This window comes from Podarcis raffonei, chromosome 4 (assembly GCF_027172205.1).
Source record: "Podarcis raffonei isolate rPodRaf1 chromosome 4, rPodRaf1.pri, whole genome shotgun sequence".
NCBI lineage: Eukaryota > Metazoa > Chordata > Lepidosauria > Squamata > Lacertidae > Podarcis > Podarcis raffonei.
Window position 1 is genome coordinate 5,680,327 of NC_070605.1, and position 23,656 is coordinate 5,703,982.

Below are 23,656 nucleotides of genomic sequence, written 5' to 3' on the forward strand. Positions count from 1 at the left end.
CTCTACGTGGGGCTACCTTTGAAGGTGACCCGGAAACTGCAATTAATCCAGAATGTGGCAGCTAGATTGGTGACTGGGAGCGGCCGTTAAGACCACATAACACTGGTCCTGAAAGACCTTCACTGGCTCCCAGTATGTTCCCGGGCACAATTCAAAGTGTTGGTGCTGATCTTGAAAGCCCTAAACGGCCTCGGCCCAGTATCCCTGAAGGAGCATCTCCACCTCCATCATTCTGCCCGGACACTGAGGTCCAGTGCTGGGGGCTTTCTGGCGGTTCCCTCACTGTGAGAAGCAAAGCTACAGGGAACCAGGCAGAGGGCCTTCTCGGTGGTGGCACCCGCCCTGTGGAACACCATCCCATCAGATGTCAAAGACAACAACAACTATCTGACATTTAGAAGACATCTGAAGGCAGCCCTGTTCAGGGAAGTTTTTAATGTGTGACATTTTGATGTATTTTTAATCCTTTTTGGAAGCTGCCCAGAGTGGCTGCGGAAACCCAGCCAGATGGGTGGGGTATAAATAATAAATTCTATTCTAGTCAGCAGCAGGCAGGCAAAGCAGGGTGACCAAACACTCCCAGCAACGCAAATGGGGAAGAGTCTCACGTGAATAAAGAGGCGTGGTCAAAATGGACTTGGGTCCGAAGCTCAGAGGTGACGTAGTCGTGAAAATCTTGCAAACCGGCATCGCTGCCTGCCAGATCTTGCCTTGTCCACACCTCTACTCCTGTCAAAACAACGTGAAGACCTATGTCGTCATATATCTGAAAACAGAAAACAGGAAATCGTGTCCTTATAAAAACATACTGATAATATATAGAGAGAGAGACATGTGCATAAGATAGCGTGAGACTCTTAATCTCAGGGTCATGGGGTTCAAGACCCGTGTGGCGCAAAAGACCCAGCCCCCAGGGTCCCCTTCCAGCTCTACAATTCTATGGTTCTATAGGCAGACACACACAGTTATAATAATGCTGATCTACCTTACAGGGTTGTTGTAAGACAAAGCATGTGTTAAGTGCTTTGAACACATTACCATCAATCAGATGTTCATTATTAATAATATTTATTTACAGTGGTACCTCTGGTTGCGAACGGGATCCGTTCCAGAGGCCCATTCACAACATGAGCAGAATGCAACCCGCGCCTGCACATGCGTGGATCGCGATTCGCTGCTTCTGCGCATGCGTGCGATGTCATTTTGCACATCTGCGCATGCGTGAGCGGTGAAACCCAGAAGTAACCCTTTCCGCTACTTCTGGGTTGCCACGGGACACAACCTGAAAACGCTCAACCTGAAGCAAACGTAACATGAGGTATGACTGTATTTATTTATTGTTATTATTATTAAATACATTTCTAAGCCTGATGCCCTGGCAGTTCACACCAAAGCAATCAATTTATGTGTTCCAAGTCTCTCCCACCTGCTACGCTGCAGAGCTTAGTCTTCTTGTAGTTTGACTACAGAAAGTCCCCAAGCTACAGGAAAGTGGTGTATCGAGTCAAGGCTTGAGACACGCAAGGCAACTTGTTAAATCTTAGACTCATAGAATTGTAGGGACCCCAAGGGTCATCTAGTCCAACCCCCTGCAAGGCAGCAATAACTGCTTACTACTTACCCTATGCATTAGGAGAGACTCTCAGCCATTATGCAAAAGGTGTGGCAGGAGTCTAACCTAATCAGGTCACACCAGGGACATTTTATTTGATTTAATTCACACAGAAATGGGGAACTACTTCCTTATTAATAAAGGTTTAAAATGGAAAATGCTTAAATGGTGTATCGCTCACACTGGGTTTGCCCCACAGTAGTTAACACAGTAGAAAACTACTGTGGACTCTGAGCTCTTGCCGAGCTGATAATTAACTGTTGTTTGCTGCTAGCTAACAGGTGAGTGTTGTAACCTTAAATCAGCTGAAAAAGGCATTGAGCTGCAAATTCGCCGTCTTGAAAGGGTTGTGACTGTTAGTTTTTCTCTGAAAGCGACAGAGAACAGAAGTATGTGATAATGGCTCTCCAAGAAACTGGAATGAGGGAGAGAGACACATTTTGATTTCTGGAGTTATCTTTTATTGTAACATGCTGAGCTTGTGCTGGACAGCACAATACATCGTAGGGATGTTTTGGGTGTATATTTGATGTTTTAATTATGTTATGAAGTTCTGAAAGTTCTGCAAGTGAAAGTTTGGATAATGTTTTTATGGGCCAGGACAATGATTTCTTCCAAAAGGAGCCAGTTCTTACGCTTCCAGTTCCTTCAAACTGCACAGTATTAACACCTGCAATATGTTCAGCTTATCACCCTTTTCATTTGACTATTGCGGCAAGAAAGTTTTGCTCCCGCTAACACATAAATCCCCCTTCTCCCTCTTTGCAAAAGGGAAACTCTTCCCCAAAGACCAGAGCATCTCACGATGCCTTTGCATGTGATGTGCCCTTTGTCCTCCGTTCTTCAAGTTAAGATTGTGCTTTTCACCTCTTTCCTCTCCCACGCAAAACAAAGAACATTATTTAGAAATTTCCAATAAACATACTTACATTGTGAAGGACAGATAGAATCTGAAGCACCATCAATATCACCTGAGTCACGTTTTTCTTTTTCTGCTGATACTAAAATAAAAGAAGTTCTTTATAAGCTAGGGCTGACATCTTTCTTTATTGCGTTTGACCCCCCTCCAACCCCAGGCGACACCCAAGTGGTATAATGACTCAAGACAGCGTGTTATGGGATTAAAAATTTGGCCACAACTTTATTAAAACTTCAGATGTAGGGAGACCTTGGCATAGGCATTGGTTGTTTATTCCTCCCTGTCCCTGGCCGGGGATCTGGGGAACATCAGGGTTATTCAGAATGTGTGGGGATTGGGCTGGCTCTGGAGAAAGTCTGTTCAAGCAGAGAGCCCATCCCCCAATTCGCCGCTACATGGGGGAGACCCTCGGCTTATGGCCAACGACTCCCCTCAAAACAACCCCTTTAATGGGGAACCCTGGGATCGACACCGCAGGGGAGGCGTGGGTCACCGCTTCACGCCCCCCCCAATTTAGGGAAGATAGACTAAAGCAGGCATGTCCAACAGGTAGATCGTGATCTACTGGTAGATCACTGGACGTCTGTGGTAGATCACTGGTAGATCACTGACTCCCCCCAGAGAAGCTGAACAAGTTTGGCTCCCCTAAAAAAAAGCTCAACATTTTTGCCATGCTTTCCCCAGCCCTTAAAAAAGGTCAATAACCTTGACCTAAACCCAAAAAAGGGGGTAGATCACTGCCAGTTTTTAACTCTGTGAGTCGATCGCAGTCTCTTGGGGGCTGGCCACCCCTGGAATAAAGGATTCCGCCCAAGGCCTGAAACCACCAAAGTTGTGACGTTTTGCTACGGGGAAGGCAAAACCTGCCAATGCAGGAAAATCCCTTTCCGGCCCTTCAACAGTGACCATAGCGTAGCAGCGCCCACGTACCTGTGGAGAACAGGTTAACCTGCAAAAGAAGGCTTAACTGAGGGAGGGAGGGAAGGGTGGGAGAAGCTCTGAAGCCAACAGAGAACTCCCAGGTAAGTTCCGCCCACTATTGTGTGGGCTGGTCGATCTCTCCCCTTACCTGCCACCTCCAGGTGTTCGAGGTGGGGCACAAATCCTGGCTGTACTGCCAGGACCCGCATGGGGTCGTGGGGACTGCACACGACCACGCAAAAGGCCCCCCCCATTTGATCTGGGGAGCGGTCATTCTATTGCATTTCATCTTTAAATGCTTTTGAAGACTGCCAAAAAGTGCCACACCACAGGGCATTCTGGGAAGGTGCTGTCTTTGATAAAATTCCACAGTCAGGGTAAATAATGAGGCTCTCTTCATCTATATTAACTTTTGCAATCCACTAATCAGTGAGGAGAATTTATTGTCCTCTAATCTGAAAATCGGTATCCCTCTTTCTTAAGCCTATGATGTTGCGTGGACTTAAGCACTGCAAGGAAGCCGCTAAGCAGGCAGACAGACATGCATAATAATTAATAATATAATAATAATTTATTATTTATACCCCGCCCATCTGGCTGGGTTTCCCCAGCCACTCTGGGCGGCTTCCAACACAATATTAAAATACAGAAATGCCTCAAACATTAAAAGCTTCCCTAAACAGGGCGGCCTTCAGATGTTGTCCAAAAATCTGGTAGTTGTTGTTCTCTTTGACATCTGGTGGGAGGGCGTTCTACAGGGCGGGTGCCACCACCGAGAAGGCCCTCTGACTGGTTCCCTGTAGCTTTGCTTCTCGCAATGAGAGAACTGCCAGAAGGCCCTCAGAGCTGGACCTCAGTGTCCGGGTAGAACAATGGGGGTGGAGACGCTCCTTCAGATATACTGGACCGAGGCCGTTTAGGGCTTTAAAGGTCAGCACCAACACTCTTTGAATTTTTGGAGAACACAGGTTATTGCCACTTACGATGGAATTGTCGCAAACAGCAAAATACTCTAGGTATCTGGATGGTGCATCAGCTCCGGGGAACTCTGTCTGAAATGAAATGCACACAGCTCAGGGTTTGCGGGGGGGGGGGGGAATCAAAGCAATGTAGAGCTGCAGACATTGTACCACTTCCACAGGGGGGAAGCGGAAGATGCAGCTGGCAAATCTGATGGATCTAATGTTGGGTCCACCCCAGTCAAGTCCATCAGGAAAGAGTAATGATAGTGAGAGACTTTGGGTGTAATATACAACTTACAGCATGGGAGAAGTTATGGAATTAGGATTTAAAATTCACAGCGTGTTACACGTTGAAAGAAAATTATATGAAAAGGATGTATCCAAACACGGCAGGTGTTTGGGCTCCTCGTTAGAGAGGCATAAATGTTACTGCATGTATCTGAGGCTGCTTAGACCAGGGTTTCCCAAACTCCCATCATCCCTAGCTATCAGGACCAGTGATGGGATTTGTAGTCCAAAACAGCTGGATGCTCAAGTTTGGGAAACCCTGTTTTAGAACATGGACCCCCACCCCACCACACCCCTGGGGTATAGAGTTTCCACTGACTCCTCAGGTTTAGTGGATGAAAGCTTACCTTCTCCTCGGAGGACACTGTGGCTGGAGTAAATTCTATCTCATGCCTCGGCAGCTGCTTCTGGGGATCAGGGATCCCTCTGCATGGCTCCTGCTGCTCTGGGGCCATGCGGTAGAGAAAGTGTTGGTGCGTAGAGGAACCCTCAAAAGGATGTATCTCATACTGCAATTGTCCAATCTGTATATGTCCCCTGAAAACCAAAACGAAAGGATCATTAGGGGCGGTTTGGCAAGCTATACAGTCATACCTTCTGCAGTGATCATGGAGCCCAAGAAAGTAAAATCTCTCACTGCCTCCATTTCTTCCAATGACAGGCCTAGACAGCATCTTAAAAAGTAGAGACATCACCTTGCCAACAAAGGTTCGTATAGTTAAAGCTATGGTTTTCCCACTAGTGATGTATGGAAGTGAGAGCTGGACCATAAAGAAGGCTGATCGCCGAAGAATGGATGCTTTTGAATTCTGGTGCTGGAGGAGACTCTTGAGAGTCCCATGGACTGCAAGAAGATCAAACCTCTCCATTCTGAAGGAAATCAGCCCTGAGTGCTCACTGGAAGGACAGACCCTGAAGCTGAGGCTCCAAGACTTTGGCCACCTCATGAGAAGAGAAGACTCCCTGGAAAAGACCCTGATGTTGGGAAAGATGGAGGGCACAAGGAGAAGGGGGCGACAGAGGACGAGATGGTGGGACAGTGTTCTCAAAGCTACCAGCATGAGTTTGACCAAACTGCGGGAGGCAGTGGAAGACAGGAGTGCCTGGCGTTCTCTGGTCCATGGGGTCACGAAGAGTCGGACACGACTAAACGACTAAACAACAACAACAGTCATACCTTAGATCCTGAGTTCCCTGGAACTCAGATGTTTTGGCTCCCGAACGCCGCAAACCCAAAAGTGATTGTTCCAGTTTGCGAATGTTCTTTTGGAACCAGAATGTCCGAGGGGGCTTCTGCGGCTTCCTGCAGCCAATCAGAAGCCACGATTTGGTTTTTGAATGTTTTGGAAGTCGAACAGACTTCCGGAACGGATTCTGTTCGACTTCCAAAGTACGGCTGTACAAGGAATCCAATAATAATAATAATAATAATAATAATAATAATAATAGCAGCTTATTTTATTATTATTGTACTTCATGCAATGGATAAAATGGAGAAGGGAGAAGCTTTTGTGAGACCTTGAGCTCTGCAGAGGAATGGGAGGAAAGAAATGTAATAAAGAATAAAAATGGGATACATAATAAAAGTCTGGTCGGTCTACATAAAAGCACAACAACATTCAATAAAATGAGACGGGAGACAGAAAAAAGATACAGGCTTGTTGGCAGGCGGAAACTGTATGTGGAAGTTTTGGTTCCCACCTCAAAAACAAGTTCCAAAGGACATTCTTGGAGAGACAAAAGATGCTCTGCCCTTTAGCTGCAATGTGAGAAGCATCTTCCCCCTAAGTATTCATCCAGAAACAGCACTAGCTCTTTCCCAGGGGCATTCTGTCCCAGCAACAAGATGTGACTGAGCAGCGAAGTGAGGACAGAATGAAGGGGGGGGGGAGGAAAACTCCCAGTTCAGCTACCCACCAATTCTTAAAACTGACCTGCTCTCTAAGGATTAATATTGCTGCAGGCCACCCTAAACTCTGAGCAGTTTGAGATTCCAGGGTTCCAGGCACTGGAATAGTTTGTCCACCTTTGGTCCCCATCCTGCTGTCAGCTCTCACCTCCGTCTCCTGCACGTCAGCATGAGACAGCTGCCACAATCATGGGAACTGCTTTGACTGGCCGGCTCAGTGCCGGATTTACGTGTAAGCTAAACAAGCTCTAGATTAGGGTCCCACTTGCTTGAGGGCCCCCCAAAACTTTTAAAGGGGGGGGGATAAACTGAATGCACATTTCCAGAATATAAGATAAAAAACAAATAAAATAAAACCTACATACAACAACAGTGTTTTGTGTTGTGTAGGCTCCTGTGATGTAAGCAATGGGCCCCGCCTGCTAGCCTGCTCCCTAAAATATCACTGCTTTGCTCCTTTCTATATATAGGGTGCCTACATTCTGTTATTTATCATTATTAGTAGTTTGCATCATATATTTACACCTATTATTATGTCATGTTATAGCAAGTTTCTAGAGACTAGGTTATGAGTGTCTGTAAATTGTGTTTCTAAAGAAACTTTTGTTATTGCCAAATGCCAATGTGTTTGCATTATTAAGTTTGTGATGAATAAAAAATCATTTTAAGTTAGAGCTTAATAATTATTTCACTATTAATATACTTCTTATTTGTATTTCAGTTCAACAATTACTTTGATAAAAATACATATTTTGTTATGTGCAAATGGCTTTAGATACCTATTAGGTCCATGTGGGACACAGTCCACAAATTACCATACAGCATGTATTCAACACAAAAAGCAGTGACCATTTGTTGTTGACAAAGGATGGCTGGAAATATAAAGGGCCCCATTACCTGCAGTAGCTTAGGGCCTCAACAAACCTAAATCTGGCCCTGGGCCAGCTAAAGCAGGTGAGGCTGGTTGATGGGTCACAAACCCTCGGGAGGTGTGTGTGTTTGTGTGTGTGCAAGAGAGAGAGGTCAGCTCTTGTGATCTCCTGTGCTAAAGGCATTTCACCAGTCCTGTTTTGCAGCCTATGCAGCATGTTTAACCCCTTGGTTTTTTTTCCTGCCTAGAGAGCACTGAAGAAAAAACACAGTTGTGAGCATCTGATGAGGGTCGGCATTCAGCCTGCTGGGTTACAGGTCCTGCAGGCCCAGGCATGAAGATTTGCTTAAAGGTAAAGGTAAAGGTACCCCTGCCCGTACGGGCCAGTCTTGCCAGACTCTAGGGTTGTGCGCTCATCTCACTCTATAGGCCGGGAGCCAGCGCTGTCCACAGACACTTCTGGGTCACGTGGCCAGCGTGACAAGCTGCATCTGGCGAGCCAGCGCAGCACACGGAACGCCGTTTACCTTCCTGCTGGTAAGCGGTCCCTATTTATCTACTTGCACCTGAAGGTGCTTTCGAACTGCTAGGTTGGCAGGCGCTGGGACCGAACGACAGGAGCGCACCCCGCCACGGGGATTCGAACCGCCGACCTTTCGATCGGCAAGTCCTAGGCGCTGAGGCTTTAACCCACAGCGCCACCCGTGTCCTGAAGATTTGCTTAATGCCTCCTTTATCCTAACCCCCCCCATCAGCAACAATATTTTCAACGCCTTGGAGAGATGGACGTTACCAAAGCCCGTGGCAGGTAGACAGGATGACGTTGGAGTCTGGCAAGGCTTCCACATATCCTCCGTAATAGCAGTCCACCTGCAAGGTTCAAAAACAGCACTTTGGAACGGGTCGGAACAGAACTGAATTGACCAGGGTTCCTTCTACCCAAAGGAGCCACTCGGTAATAAATAATAATAATAATAATAATAATAATAATAATAATAATAATAATAATAATTATTATTATTTATCATTTATACCCTGCCCATCTGGCTGGGTTTCCCCAGCCACTCTGGGCAGCTTCCAACAAAATATTAAAATATATTAATGCATGAAACATTAAAAGCTTCCCTGAACAGGGCTGCCTTCAGATGTCGTCCAAAAATCTGGTAGTTGTTTTTTTCTTTGACATCTGGTGGGAGGGCGTTCCACAGGGCAGGTGCCACAACCGAGAAGGCCCTCTGCCTGGTTCCCTGTAACTTCGCTTCTCTCAGTGAGGGAACCGCCAGAAGGCCCTCGGAGCCAGACCTCAGTGTCCGGGTAGAATGATGGGGGTGGAGACGCTCCTTCAGGTATACTGGACCGAGGCCATTTAGGGCTTTCAAGGTCAGTACCAACACTTTGAATTGTGCTCAGAAACATACTGGGAGCCAGTGTAAGTCTTTCAAGACTGGTGTTATGTGGTCTTGGTGGCCGCTCCATGTCACCAGTGTAGCTGCCGCATTCTGGGTTAGTTGTAGTTTTCGGGTCACCTTCAAAGGCAGTTCCACATAGAGCACATTGCAATAGTCGAAGCAGGAGATAATTAGAGAATGCACCACTCTGGCGAGACAGTCTGTGGGCAGGTGGGGTCTCAGCCTGTGTACCAGATGGAGCTGGTAGACAGCTGCCCTGGACACAGAATTGACCTGCGCCTCCATGGACAGCTGTGAGTCCAGAATGACTCCCAGGCTGCGCACCTGGTCCTTCAGGGGCACAGTTACCCCATTCAAGACCAGGGAATCCCCCACACCAACCCGCTCCCTGTCCCCCAAAAACAGTACTTCTGTCTTGTCAGGATTCAACCTCAATCTGTTAGCCACCATCCATCCTCCAACTGCCTCCAGGCACTCACACAGGACCTTTACCGCCTTCACTGGTTCTGATTTGAAAGAGAGGTAGAGATGGAGCTCAGGACTCAAGGACAGGAATCTTGGCTAACCGACACACATTGTGGTTCGTAACTAACCTACAAGCTGACCGTTTATTAATGAAACGGGTGGAATTTATGGCGAAGGAACTGAACTGCATGGTTGAAGTCAGAGGGCAGAGATGGCAAGAACCTGATGGGACGGGATTCTTTTTTTGATTTCGTTTTCATTAGACGGTTACAAAGACACTTGCTCCTGCTCCAACAGCAACAGTGAGGGGCAGGGAGCTGCTGTGTTCACAAAGTCCTCACACTGATCTCTGGCAATATTGTTTGAAAGCAGGAGGCGACACAATGGATCGCTGTCCTCCTTCCCTTCTCAGCTTTCAAGCAGATACTCAGGAGTACGGACCATTATCCAACTGGGGCTACGATTGCGGGATGGTGTCAGCAAGAGGCTTAAAAGCCCCACAAATGCCACATGTACATGCCATCCCCTCACTAGATTTGGGCATCTGTGCTTAAATACTGCCCAAGACAAACCGAGGGCAAGACCAGACCCTCCTGGAAAACAGGGACAGTCCTGGATTTACAGAAGCCGTCCCAATTTCTGATTTGATCCCAGAATCTTCCGCTTTTCCCCAGGACGTCCTTATTTTCATCAAAATGTTGGGGGGAGGGTTGGAGTTATATGACCCCCGAGCCAAGGAGATAAGTAACTCTATGACCTCTAGAAGACATCTGAAGGCAGCCCTGCATAGGGAAGGTTTTTTTAATGTTTAATGTTTTATTATGTTTTAATATAGGTTGAAAGCTGCCCAGAATAGCTGGGGCAATCCAGTCAGATGGACGGGGTATAAATCATATTTAATAATAATAATAATACAGCCATACCTCGGGTTGAATGTGCTTCAGGTTGAGCGCTTTTGGGTTGCGCTCCACAGCAGCCTGGAAGTAACAGAGCGCATTACTTCTGGGTTTCACCGCTCGTGCATGCGCAGACGCTCAAAATGACGTCACACACGCGCGCATAGGCGGCAAAACGCGATCTGCGCACACACAGACGCACCGTCGTGTCTTACATTCCATTCAGGATGCGAACGGGGCTCCAGAACGGATCCTGTTCGCATCCTGAGGTACCACTGTAACAATAATAGAATAGGAGGTTTCTATTTTCATCGGAGAGGGGCTACCTGAAATGACTGAACTACATTATGATCCCATCTTACACAGAGCTTACATTCCAAGGATGGCGCATATAAGCGCATTGAACCTGCACATGCATCCTTACCCTTCTGGAACCAGCGCACTGCGTGGGCTCTGGGCTGCTCTTGCGAGATCTCGCCAGAGATTTTGAGGGGCCGTTTCCAGGCTCCCAGAGCCAAAACGCTGAGAGGGCCTTGCCCAGTGAGCAGGACAGAGAGCTTAAAAGCTCTCTCCATGCCGGGAAAACTTTGCATGCATTTAGTTTGCACAATTCCAATCGCACAAGGTTGAAATGGCGCAAGTCAAAAGGGAGATCACCCTTTTCCGGAAGAAAATAATGAATGAGCCACTGAGAAAAGTGAGGGCCAGTGGCATCAACTTGGGCCCCAGACTCCAGATATTAAATCTCACTCTCTATATATTAAAATAATCCATGTTTAATGTCATCTTTGCCCTTCTAAAAATATGAATAAAATGAACCTGGATATATGGGTTCTGCACTTGACGTTTTCCTTCTGTATTAAAGGAGTAAACAGGCATATTTCGAAATATAAAGAATCTGCAAATAGAAAGCTTGCATTAGAAACGCAGGGTGTACTTGCAAAATGCTGCGTCTAGACTCAGCAAACGATTTCTGATTATTGCCACTTCTGCTTGTCATTCCAACAGAATGTTCCTATTGACATTTTGCTATGAAAAAAGCAACCACTTACTTCTGTCGAAGGTGAATAGTTCTGTCAGATCCTTCAATTCTAATTACATAAGACACTTCTCTCTAAAGGATACAAATGAAATATATATATATATATATATACAAATTACGTCTACAATTAGTCTATTCTGTATACTTTCATAATAGAATGGCTACTATTCTTTAGTTCCCTCTCTTAGTCTTAAAAAAGCAGTAATACACACTCAAAAACTGTTCTTCGTTTTGGATTGAGGTTTTTCTTTCTTACTTTAAGGGGTTTTTATTGCAGATATTGGGAATGTTATTAATCGCTGTCCTCCCCCATCTGGGCATTGCGTGATATCGCCCCCTAGAGTCCATATTTAGAACTGCTGCTTTTAACAACTGACAAAGCCTTAGCATCTAGAAGCAGGGCATTGGTTGGTCGGCCCAGTACAGAATATCGAATGCTATTTAGATCACCTTCCTCAGAAAAAAAAGAAAATAAAAGCCTCCTTCTGGCTTTGTCCTCTGTTTGCTGCCAGGAACTGTATTCTGGAGGGCAGGGCAGGATCGTGCTGGGGGCAGTGCTGGATTTAAGTATAAGCTAAACAAGCTCTAGGCTTGTGGGTGGCGCTGTGGGTTAAACCACAGAGCCTAGGAGTTGCCTATCAGAAGGTCGGCGGTTTGAACCCCGCAACGGAGTGAGCTCCCATTGCTCTGTCCCTGCTCCTGCCAACCTAGCAGTTCGAAAGCACGTCAAAGTCCAAGTAGATAAATAGGTACCACCCCAGCGGGAAGGTAAATGGCGTTTCTATGCGCTGCTCTGGTTCTCCAGAAGCGGCTTAGTCATGCTGGCCACATGATCCGGAAGCTGTACGCCAGCTCCCTCGGCCAATAAAGCGAGGTGAGCGCTGCAACCCCAGAGTCGGTCACGACTGGACCTAATGGTCAGGGGTCCCTTTAAACAAGCTCTAGTTTAGGGCCCCACTCTCTTGGGGACCCCCAAAAAAATTAAAGGAAAAAGCAACTGGATGTACATTTCCAAAATATAAGATAAAAAAACAAATAAAATAAAACCTACATAGAGCAACAGTGCTTTGTGTTGTGTAGGCTCCTACAATGTAAGTCATGGCCCCCGCCTGCTAGCCTGCTCCCTAAAATATCTCTGCTTTGCTCCTTTCTATATATAGGGTGCCTACATTCTGCATGGACTGGTTGCAAGGCAGCAGGTGCAAATGGCTTGAGATACCTATTAGGTCCATAAATTACCATCTAGCATATATATTCAACACATCACCTTGCCGGCAAAGGTCCATATAGTTAAAGCTCTGGTTTCCCCAGTAGTGATTTATGGAAGTGAGAGCTGGACCATAAAGAAGGCTGATCGCCGAAGAATGGATGCTTTTGAATTCTTGTGCTGGAGGAGACTCTTGAGAGTCCCATGGACTGCAAGAAGATCCAACCTCTTCATTCTGAAGGAAATCAGCCCTGAGTGCTGACTGGAAGGACAGATCCTGAAGCTGAGGCTCCAAGACTTTGGCCACCTCATGAGAAGAGAAGACTCCCTGGAAAAGACCCTGATGTTGGGAAAGATGGAGGGTGCAAGGAGAAGGGGACGACAGAGGACGAGGTGGTTGGACAGTGTTCTGGAAGCTACCAGCATGAGTTTGACCAAACTGCGGGAGGCAGCGGAAGACAGGAGTGCCTGGCGTGCTCAGGTCCAGGGGGTCACAAAGAGTCAGACACGACTAAGCAACAACAACAATATACTGTATTTTTCGCACCATAACACTCACTTTTTTCCTCCTAGAAAGTAAGGGGAAATGTCTGTGCGTGTTATGGAGCGAATGCCTACGGATGGCGGGGGGGGGGGGGGAGGAAATCTGCTGCAGTCGTGAGCAGAGGATCCATGGTTCCCTTTCCTTCCCTCCTCCGTGGCTCGCTTTGAAACAGCAAAGCGGGAGAGGAGCCGCTGAGTAAGGAGGAGAGAGAGACAGAGAGCCTGCTTGTTTTAAAGGAGCAAAGCGGGAGAGGAGAGGAGCTGCTTACATGAGTGTAAGCGGCTCCTGTCCGGTTGGCTCCTTTAAAGCAAGCAGGCTCTCTGTCCCTCTCTCCTCCTCACTCGCTAAATAACAGCAAAGATTTTTCAAGCAGGCTCTCTGTCTCCCTCTCCTCCCCACTCGCTAAATAGCAGCAACGTTTTTTCAAGCAGGCTCTCTGTCTCTCTCTCCTCCCCACTCGCTAAATAGCAGCAAAGATTTTTCAAGCAAGCTCTCTGTCTCTCTCTCCTCCCCACTCGCTAAATAGCAGCAAAGTTTTTCGCAAGCAGGCTCTCTCTCTCTCTCTCCTCCCCGCTCCTCTTATAAGAGCCTTCTCCTCTTATACCCCTCTTCTGCATTATTAACAGCATCCTTCTCCACCCACCCCACGCGTGTTCCTTGTCCCTTGAGTGCTTTTCCTTCCCTCCCCACTTAAAACATGGTTACAAAGCACGGATCCACACAGATCCTCAGGATTTTTGCACTGGATCACCCCAAATTCACCATCAGATCACATAGCATGTCCATGGCTACAGCTTGCACCAAAAAAATCACGCACCCACTGTTGCCTGGGGCCGCAGTGGTGCAAAAACGTGGTTACAAAGCACGGATCCACATGGATCCTCAGGATTTTTGCATTGGGCTACCCCAAACTCACCGTCAGATCACATGTCTGTGGCCACAGCATGAGCCACAAAAATCATACATCCACTGTTTCGTTTAGAATATTTTTTTTCTTGTTTTCCTCCTCTAAAAACTATGTGCGTGTTATGGTTGGGAGCGTGTTATAGAGCGAAAAATACGGTATATTCAACACAAAAAACAGCGACCATTTGTTGTTAACAAAGGACAGCTGGACATATAAATGGCGCCATTACCTTCAGTATCTTAGGGCCTCATCAAACCTCAATCCGGCCCTGCCCGCAAGGGATGGAGCCATCCTACCAATACAGGGGCTTGGGCTGTATGCCCACAACTCTACTGGTACCCTCCCTCATCCCTGTCTTGCGGTGAGTAGCAGTGAGCGGGTGTTGGGAGTGGGGCTCCCCCCAAATCACACCTGCTACTCTTACTTTTCACCTCAGAATCATCACAGCCTCAAAGTGTGCAGGCGGAGCATAGCCATAGCGGCTAGTCGCCCTCGATAGCCCTCCCCTCACCCCGTGAATTTGCCTAATCCACTTTTAAAGCCATCCAAGTTGGTGGCCATTACTGTCTCCAGTGGCAAGGAGTTCTGCAGATTAACTACGCGCCGCACAAAAAAGCAGTCAGTCACCTCTGGGGTATTACAAGGTCAGGTAAGCTATTGATTGATGAGTTCAGGCAGGTGGCGTGTCAGCAAAATTACCTTAGTGGAGAAGCCAGATTTCGGATCGAGCGTTTGTGGGATCACCACTTCGGAGTAAAGGTATTTAGAGGCTTCCATAAGTCCTGGGAAGAAAAGCAGTTTTTCAAAGGGCGAAAAGTGTTCTCAGAGACTTGTCATAAGCACACTGCCTTTGGAGCCAGAGAGGCTGGGCAGATGACGCTGAAAATTGCTCGGAACGCCTTTCCCGATTGGCCGGGAGCTCTGGACCAGTTCTTCCCTATTTCTTAATTATATAACGCTCTGTAGGTGCTCAGAGACACTCTTGGGTTTGTTATTTTATCTGCTCCAGAGCCAACACAAGCTAGCAGTGGTGTGGTGGTTAGAAGTGTGGGGCTAGGACCTGAAAGACCAGGGTTCAAATCTTCCCACTTGGCCGTCATGAAGCTCTCTGGGTGTGACGTTGGGGGCCAGCGACTGCCTCTCAACCTAGCCTTTTTGGGGGGGGGTATTAATATTTTATTGAAAATGGTTCAATTTTAAAGAAATAAAGTGATACAAAGAGAAGAGAAGAAAGATAAAATGGAACAAAAATATGAATATATATATATATATATGAATATATATGAAAAATACCCTAATCCATACATTATTTTATAAATTTGATATTATTATCCTAATACACATGTAAATTAAGGTTACCAGATTTTTTTCAATTAATCCATGGACACTTTCCAACTTCAATGGATTTTGTATGGGGACTGATTTGTAAATCTGGGGTCTGTCCCCGGGAAACGGGGACGTCTGGTAACCTTAATGTAAACATTAATAGCCTACTACATTTTGTATAAACTCATTCCAAATATTGTCACATTTATCCAAACAAAGTCTACCCCTGTGAGCAGTCTAATTATTATTATTATTATTAATTTATTATTAAGAATAAATTATATTGTTTATACCCCACCCATCTGGCTTTGTTTCCCCAGCCACTCTGGGCGGCTTCCAGCAAAATATAAATAATAATAATAAAATGCCAGACATTAAAGACATAAGCTGCAAGTATCAGCATATTGTCGACCCATTTATTAAGGGGGATCCTATCTAGGCCTATCTGCCTAGCCTACCTCACAGGGTTGATGTGCGGATTAAATGTTGAGCTCGTTGGGGAGGAAAAGGTGGTGTATATAAATGCAATGCATAGGGCAGGAGACAAATAAACAAACAAACTGGATTCAGGGACCTGAGCATGTATGGACCCCTGGAGGCCACATCTGCTGGGACCCACAGAGACAGGGGAGGGGAGGGTCTCCCCATTGAATCCCCCCCACTTTTTACCCACCTGGGCCAAGGAGAAGAAGCAGGGGCAGCACCCCTGGGACCGACATGCCCTGCCCTGGCCGAGGCAAAGGGGGCCACATTCCCGGCCTCCAGCGGCTTTTGCCCCCCTCGGGTGTCTCCCGGCAACGGGCCCCTCCCCAGAGCTCCAACTGTCACTCGGTTCCGATTCCGAACCCTCCACCGCCAATCAAGCTGCACAAGCCCCGCCTCTGGTCCCAAGGACCGCCCCCTGAAGCCGCCGCCAACCACTTGGGCTGCGAGCCTCTTGAGACGCCTGCCTGCCCATTAGCCCAAACTCCTGCCCCATCCCTCAAGCCCCAACCCTCTGACAGCCAACAGCTGCCAATCAGTGTCAAGCCCCACCCTGTACGTACTGTGGGGTGTATAACCTATAGCAGTCAAGTACAACATTCCTACAGTGGACATGTTAGGGGATGTTTTGTACGACAGGTGGATATGTTGAAATAGATGAAAAAATAAAAAATTGTCAAGTAGCACCTTAGAGACTAAGTTTGTTCTTGGTATAAGCCAATGGGCAGGCAAACTAAGGCCCGGGGGGCCGGATCTGGCCCAATCACCTTCTCAATCCGACCCGCAGACGGTCCAGGAATCAGCGTGTTTTTACATGAGTAGAATGTGTGCTTTTATTTCAAATGCATCTCTGGGTTATTTGTGGGGCATAGGAATTCGTTCTTTTCTTCTTTCTTTCCCTAAAATATAGTCTGGCCCCCCACAAGGTCTGAGGCACAGTGGACTGGCCCCCTGCTGAAAATTTTTGGTGACCCCTGGTATAAGCTTTCATGTGCATACACACTTCTTCTGATTCACACAAACTTTTTCAGCAGGGGGCCGGTCCACTGTCCCTCAGACCTTGTGGGGGGCCGGACTATATATTTTTTGGGGGTGGGATGAACGAATTCCTATGCCCACACAAATAACCCAGAGATGCATTTTAAATAAAAGGACACATTCTACTCATGTAAAAACACGCTGCTTCCCGGACCTTCCGTGGGCCAGATTTAGAAGGTGAATGGACTAGATCTGGCCCCCGGGCCTTAGTTTGCCTACCCATAGCTTGTACCGAGAACAAACTTAGTTGGTCTCTATGGTGCTACTGGACATATTTTAAATTTTTTATATATATTTCGACTGCGTCAGAGCAACACAGCTACCTGCCTGAAGGTGGATAAGTGTTTATGTTTGGGGATGGACCTGTTGCATGGGGTAGTTATAAACAGAACTGTGTAGCATTGTCTTCCACAGAAGCAGACTACATCGCAGCTACAGAAGCGTGCAGAGAGATCGCCTGGCTTGATCAACTCGTGAAGGACTTTGGGTTGGTGAGCAAGGGACCTCTTAAGCTGCTAGAGGACAATCAGAGTTGCACGAAGCTGTCTCTGAGTGAGAAGTTCCACGTGAGGAAGAAACATATTGGGGTGAAATACCACTACAGGCTCTCCCTCTGGGAATCTTCATACAATACAGTTCATTGCAGTCTAGATCTCTTGCCCTGATGAATGAAGCTCACAATCTTTTTCCTTTTTTTCCTTTTTTTGCCTTTTCTTGAGGGTCTTTGCTGAAATACATATAGGTACAGTTTGGAACGAAAATAATTTTTTTGGTAATATCATTTTGACTGCTGCTGCCTAACTCACCCAAGGGACAGAAATCTTTGGACCATCTTTCAAGATCCCCCCTTTTTTAAAAAATAACTTTTTTATTCAAAATTAAAACAAAACATATTATCCAGAAACATATAATCCTTATTTCCGCCCCCATTTTTCCTCCCTCCCCCCACAGAACCCACCCACCCCCACCCCCGACTTCCCTCAGTTCCAGTCTTTGATTTCTCTAAAAATGCTGTTTTCTGCATGTTACACAGTTGTATAGATCCTCAAACTATTTAGCTGATTATTATCATTGAAAAGTTTGTGAATGTTTATCTTTCAAGATCCCCTTTAACACTTTTCAGCGCAGGTAAAAAGTTAACTTGAAATAATTCTGCCCATGATTTTGTGATGTTGATTCCCAAATATTTACTATATTGTGGGCAGAGTTTAAAACGCATATCAGTTTGTTTCTCGGCTTGTGCTTCTGAGGGGACATTCAAACGTAATACAAGGAAAGATCGGTGAATGGTCATAGAAATCGGGCAGCGAGAAATATTCAAACATACAATCGACATCGGAAACTCATGAGATGCTCACAATTGTGTAGGGAGATGAAGCTGGAACTGGAAAGACAGTGTATGAGTGCTTTAAGAATTTTCGTGAAGGACGGCAAACCATCGAAGATGACCCTTGGTCTGGCAGACCGTCGACAAGCAGAACTGTGGCTGTCAGCACTGCCCGAGGTCCCAGCTCACATAAGACCAACGCTGCTTCGTTGTTTAGTATAAAAGTCTTTATTGAAGTTCAGTTCACTTCCACAGCCGCAGCGTGCAGCACTACGTCTCAAACTCTAGACCGCTGAAGCTCCGTCTGAATCTCCTCCCCCCAGACACCAGTTTAAGACTCTAGCCTTGCTCCACCTCTTCCTTTGCTCTCTCCTCCTCTGGTTCCGCCTGTCCGTCGGGGTCTCGCCCTTCCTAGACTCTTCTGACGCTGAGTCCCCTGAGTCTTCCCCCTCCCTCCGGCGGGCTTTAGGACCTGGTTCCCAATCCGGGTTTCCTGCTGTCCCGCGCGCCTGTACATTTGAACTTGGCGCGCGCGCCCAGCCTGCAACTTTCCTCCTGACCGTTACACTGCTGCTGTCACTGCTCCCCCCTTCGGGGAGGCTAGCTGGAACTGACCTCCCCTCCGTTCCCCTACTTTCCGATGGAGGCGTGGTCAGCCCTGACTCATCTTCTCTCCCCGCTGGAGGAGACGCTGGTCCTGACACATGTGACTCTTCCCCCCCACTACGCTCTGGTGGGGAAGCTGGTCCTGATCTCCCGCTGCTGCTTTGGGAGTCCCCGCTGGCCCCTTGCTTCTGGTGCGTCCCCCCTGGGACCCCCCTTGCCCTGACCATCGGCGCCCCCTTCTGGGAATCTTCTGATTCGCTGGAGAAGCTCATGGAATCTCTCGGGTCACTGTCATACTCCCCTACGCTGCCCTCGGATTCCTCCCCTTCGCTCTCCATTTCCTCTCTTCCCTGCGCTTCTGCTCCTGAGCCCCTGACAGTGGCAAATGTTGACAGAGTCAGCGAGTTATTGATCGGCGTTTGTCCATCCAAATGATGGCGGAAGAATCGCATATTCTGCATGAAATAGTTCCTGAGGTTACTGAGTTGTCCCACCCTCCCTATTCTCCCAACCTGGCCTCACCGGATTTCTTTCTTTTCCCAGAACTACGATGATCATCCTCAGCCATCACCTCTGAGCGTCCAAGCTGTTGTGACGAGGGAACTGAAAGCAGTACAAAAAGCGGACTTCTCCAGAAATTTCCAACTGTTCTACGAACGTTGTCAATGGTGCATTGTATCAGAGGGGGCCTACTTTGAAGGCCTGTAAGGCATGTATGTTCGAATATTTCTCGCTGTCCAATTTCTGTGACCATTCACCAAACTTTCCAGTTCCAAATTTGTTTTACTGGCGGACAGGCCAGCTATTTCCCCGAATGCTTCAATTTTGCTGATAGCCTCCGACATGTGGGTCTGAGACCACCAGGGTGATATCATTAGCGATGAGGTATTCTGTGTCCATTTCTTAATATTCATTTTATTTTATGAGCAGTTTGGAGAGCATCTGCCAATGGTTCCATTGGGAAGGCAAATAAGAGAGTTGATAAGGGGCCTCCTTGTTTGGGTTGCGATTCAGTGCTTCTGCGCATGTGCAAAGCATGATTTAGCGCTTCTGTGCATGCATGACTGCCAAAATCTGGAAGTAACCCATTCCGGTATTTCCAGGTTTCGGCAGTCCATAACCCGAAAAAACGCAACTTGAAGCGTCTGTAACCCAAGGTATGACTAAGTGGAATGAATAATCCCAATCGACTTTGTCAAAAGCCTTGTGAACATCTAGGGAGCCTATTACACAAGGGAGCCTATTACTCCTATATGATTTTCTGGATCTTTACTTGGTCTTGTGGAGTTTGGAACTGACAGGGTTAAAACTCCGTGGTGTCCTGTTTCTGGGAGGAGCTTAAGACAGGAAAGTGCGTCACAGTGTGTGTCTGCATTCAGACTTGCTTTCGATTCTGACTGAGACGCAGCTCAGCTCGGAGGCTGCATGTGTGCTTTTGGAGCACGGAGAGATGTCGGAAAGTTCTGATGGAATTACTGCTTTGTAAATAAACGCTTCTAGAGATAAGAACCGAACTGTCTCTGGACTTGATTTATCCCTCATCTCACACGGACACAGGACCGCTGCTACTCTGCTCTCCTGCCAGGTCAGCTCCCAAGCAGAGCCACGCAGGGAAGCCTGACTGGACGCAGGATTTATTTTCCCAAAGGTCTTAATATCACAACAATTCCAGAATCTTTTCATGATTTAGGCCCTGCCCTTCTAGCTGTTGCACATGGGGCAATAGATAAAAATAATAAAAAATATCCCAGTAGGCTCTATGTGGTTTAAGTTTCTTAATGGCTCAATAAATATCCTCCACTGGCATCACCAAGGACTGTTTTTGTTCATTAGTGATTTTCTCCAACCTATTAGTTTCTATATATTGTTGGATTGAATCCAGATTCAAGTTTTCCTTTGTATATGGTTTATTGTAAAATAATTTGAATTCATTTCTAAACTAGAGTCAAATATTTGTGACCCACTGCTCATTTTTACAGAGTTGGTTCTATTTTGGAGATTTCGCTGTTTCAATTTATATGCTAATAATGTCGAATTTTTGTAACCAAATTCATATAATTTTTTATTCGAGTATTGCATTGAGATAGATATTTTCTCAGTTCCTAATGCTTGCAATTCAAATCTTTCCTGCATTATGTTGCTGTATGTTTTTTTGTTTCCAGTATGTTTATGCAGTTGTTCAAGTTTATCTCTGCCATTAGAAAGTCTCTCATTTTGATTCTTTCTTTTTAATACTTGTACTTAGGATTTTGCCTCTAAGCAATGCCTTTAGTCTGCTAGTTTATCATAAAGAGGTGCATTTACCCCCAACTTTCCTCTGGCATTTCCCTGTAAATTTTTGGGGTGCAGGAGACGAGACAGGCCTCCCTTGAGAGCAGAGGGAAGTGGAAATAAATTGCACTAAGGTAGGCATGTGCAAAGTACGTTTCAGGGGCCTAACTCGGCCCCTGTGGCAGTTTATTTCCTGGGGTAAAATTGTAAAAAAAATGCTCAACAAGTTCAATCCAAAAAAAAGTTCAACAACTTTGGTTGGCCCTCACACATGTTCACTTCATTAAATCTGGCCCTCTTTGAGCAAAGTTTGGACACCCCTGCAATAAGGGAAAGGAATGATTTTAGACAGAATGCATAGCAAAAGAAATTAGGGTTTAATAATGAAAATAAAGGGGATAATACAGTGGTACCTTGATTCTCAAACTCCTTTGTACTCAAACAACTTGGTACCAAACACTGCAAACCCGGAAGTGCCGGAAGTGCTCCAGTTTGCGAACTTTTTTTGGAAGCTGAACGTCCTCCGTTTTGAGTGTTACGCTTCCGATTTGAGTGTTACACTGAGGTCTGTCTGTTTTTGCCATTTATTTTGCGTTTTTGTTTTTGCGGCTTTTTTGTTTTTGCTTTTGTGACTGTGTGGAACCCAGTTCAGCTACTGATTGATTGTGTGACTGCAGTACATTGTTTATTGCTTTCATTTTATGGATCAATGGTCTCATTAGATAGCAAAATCCATGTTAAATGTCTGTTTTAGGGGTTGTTTTTAAAAGTCTGGAACGGATTAATCCATTTTGTGTTCCTTTCTATGGGAAAGCGTGCCTTGGTTTTGGAACGGACTTTGGGTACGGATTAAATTTGAGAACCAAGGCACCACTGTAGAATGAAAGCAGATTCTTCCAGGTCCCAAGAGAAGCGGGCCTTCATAGTAGTTCGTATTAATCCTGGCCACCCCCTGCACCTCCACCCACTGTAACCAGGAGAACTCCCTGCTGCATGGGATAATAAAATGAAAAGCTCCACCCACCACCTTTCCCCTGGACTGTAAAACAACAACAACTCTGTGTGGTGTCGTGAACCATGGTTCAAATCCCCCACTTGGGCTGGAATTTGGTCTTCGGCCGGTCACTTCCTCTCAGTTTGACCTGTTAGTTTCTGTTTGCCACTGAGTAGATGCTTAGAGTCACAAGGCTCTGTTTACATTCCAGAGACAGTCCAGGCTTTTGGAAGTCTCACAGGAGACTAGAGATGGATGTGACGTTACTGGGTTCCTGTTTCCTTTGTTCCTTCGTTTCAGTTGCTCTCTGCTTTCATAGAGAAAGGATGTGAAGGAATGGGTTTCCAAAACCCCAAAACTGACTGTGCAGGCAGTTTTATTTTTCCTATTTTTCCTTAGCTAAAATGCATAAACTCAAGCAGTTGAGTAAATCCATAACAAGAACAAAGCTCTCTCCCTTATCAGTCCGTGGCGGCAATGAGTGACCTTGCCAAGTTCCAGTACAGCAGGGATGATGCGTGTGTGCTTTGTCTTATGTGCTGACCACAAAGATGCGCAGACCCACGTCTGGGAATAACGCCAGAGTGTGTTCTTGGAAATGGTGACCTCTGCGTCCCAGATAAGAGTAGGAAGAAGAAGATCCTTTTATGGTCAGAAGTACAGGAAGGAAGATCCTTTTATGGTTGAGAGTACCAGAGCAGGAACATATGTGATGTCAACCTGTGTACGTAGGCCGACGTGGTTGGGCTCCTAGGGGAGGAGTGAGAGGGTGCCTGGAGGATATATATACTGCATGAAACCTGTCATTTCTTTGTACCTGCTGTGGACTCACCACGCAGGTGCCTTCTGCTATCCAGAGAGCAGAATAAACTCTTTCTTTGAACCAACCTCAGGTGTCATTTGACTTCCTTCCTCCTGTCCTGGAGCAACGCAGACCCAATCGGTGAATTCCAATAAGGCTACAAATGTCTTTTCTGTCTGCATAGCTTAGAAATAAAACTCTTTGCAATGTAGCCATAAATCTCATCACTTCCGCATGCTGCTGGAAACTCGGCTTAATGGGGGAACGTGCCTTGGAGCCTCATCAAGGGCTCAGGTCGTTAATTATTTGCCGGGAGGGCGATTCCGGAAAATGAGCTTTATCAGCTTGGCCGAGCGGAGATCCTGACATGACCTACCTCGCTGTGCTGTTCCCGTGGGTTACCCGAGAGGCAAGGTCCGTGGTCAAAGGTGCAACATGGAGGCAGTCCGTAGTAGCTGAAGCTGGGTGCAGGGCAGGGAATCGGGTGAAGTCAGGAACAGGCTTGCAAGCAGGGAGCCAGGGCGGGTCAGGAGCTCAGGCATGAACTAGCAACCAACAATGTTGCTCCCGCAACTTGGGATTGGGGCTGGCCGGCTTTTATCTGCCCCGAGGCATAGGGTGGCCCCGATCCTCTGGTGACTCGTCTCTCCTGGCCTGGAGGCGAGCACTCCTCCTGCGGGAACTTAGTTCCCTCCGCCTCTCTGCCCTGAGCCTCTGCAGCTCAGGAGAGGCTGAAGGGTGACCGGACCCAGAGGCAACCTCAGCTGCCTCTGACGGGGTTGAGAGTGGAGCACTGCAGGCAATGGGTCCTCCATCACCTCAGAGCAGACTCAGCTGGTGCCTGCACCTGAGGATTC

At 46.7% G+C, this 23,656-nt stretch overlaps 1 protein-coding gene across 2 annotated transcripts in view; it reads right to left on the reverse strand.

Annotated features, from left to right (window-relative positions):
• The window catches only part of LOC128412426 (disintegrin and metalloproteinase domain-containing protein 9-like), a 41,933-nt gene extending 25,847 nt beyond the window's left edge, over positions 1–16,086 (reverse strand). The window contains exons 1-9 of one of the 2 annotated variants that reach the window (XM_053385316.1): positions 15,952–16,086; positions 14,652–14,734; positions 11,305–11,366; positions 11,072–11,150; positions 8,276–8,352; positions 5,050–5,239; positions 4,436–4,504; positions 2,542–2,613; positions 609–766 (exon numbers count right to left, since the gene is read on the reverse strand). In XM_053385316.1, coding sequence (XP_053241291.1) covers positions 609–766; positions 2,542–2,613; positions 4,436–4,504; positions 5,050–5,239; positions 8,276–8,352; positions 11,072–11,150; positions 11,305–11,366; positions 14,652–14,734; positions 15,952–16,030 — 869 coding nt within the window. In that variant the 5' untranslated portion in view covers positions 16,031–16,086. The remainder of the gene's footprint in view (positions 1–608; positions 767–2,541; positions 2,614–4,435; positions 4,505–5,049; positions 5,240–8,275; positions 8,353–11,071; positions 11,151–11,304; positions 11,367–14,651; positions 14,735–15,951) is intronic. The other variant, XM_053385315.1, reaches the window with a different exon arrangement.
• Positions 16,087–23,656: the final 7,570 nt, after the last annotated feature.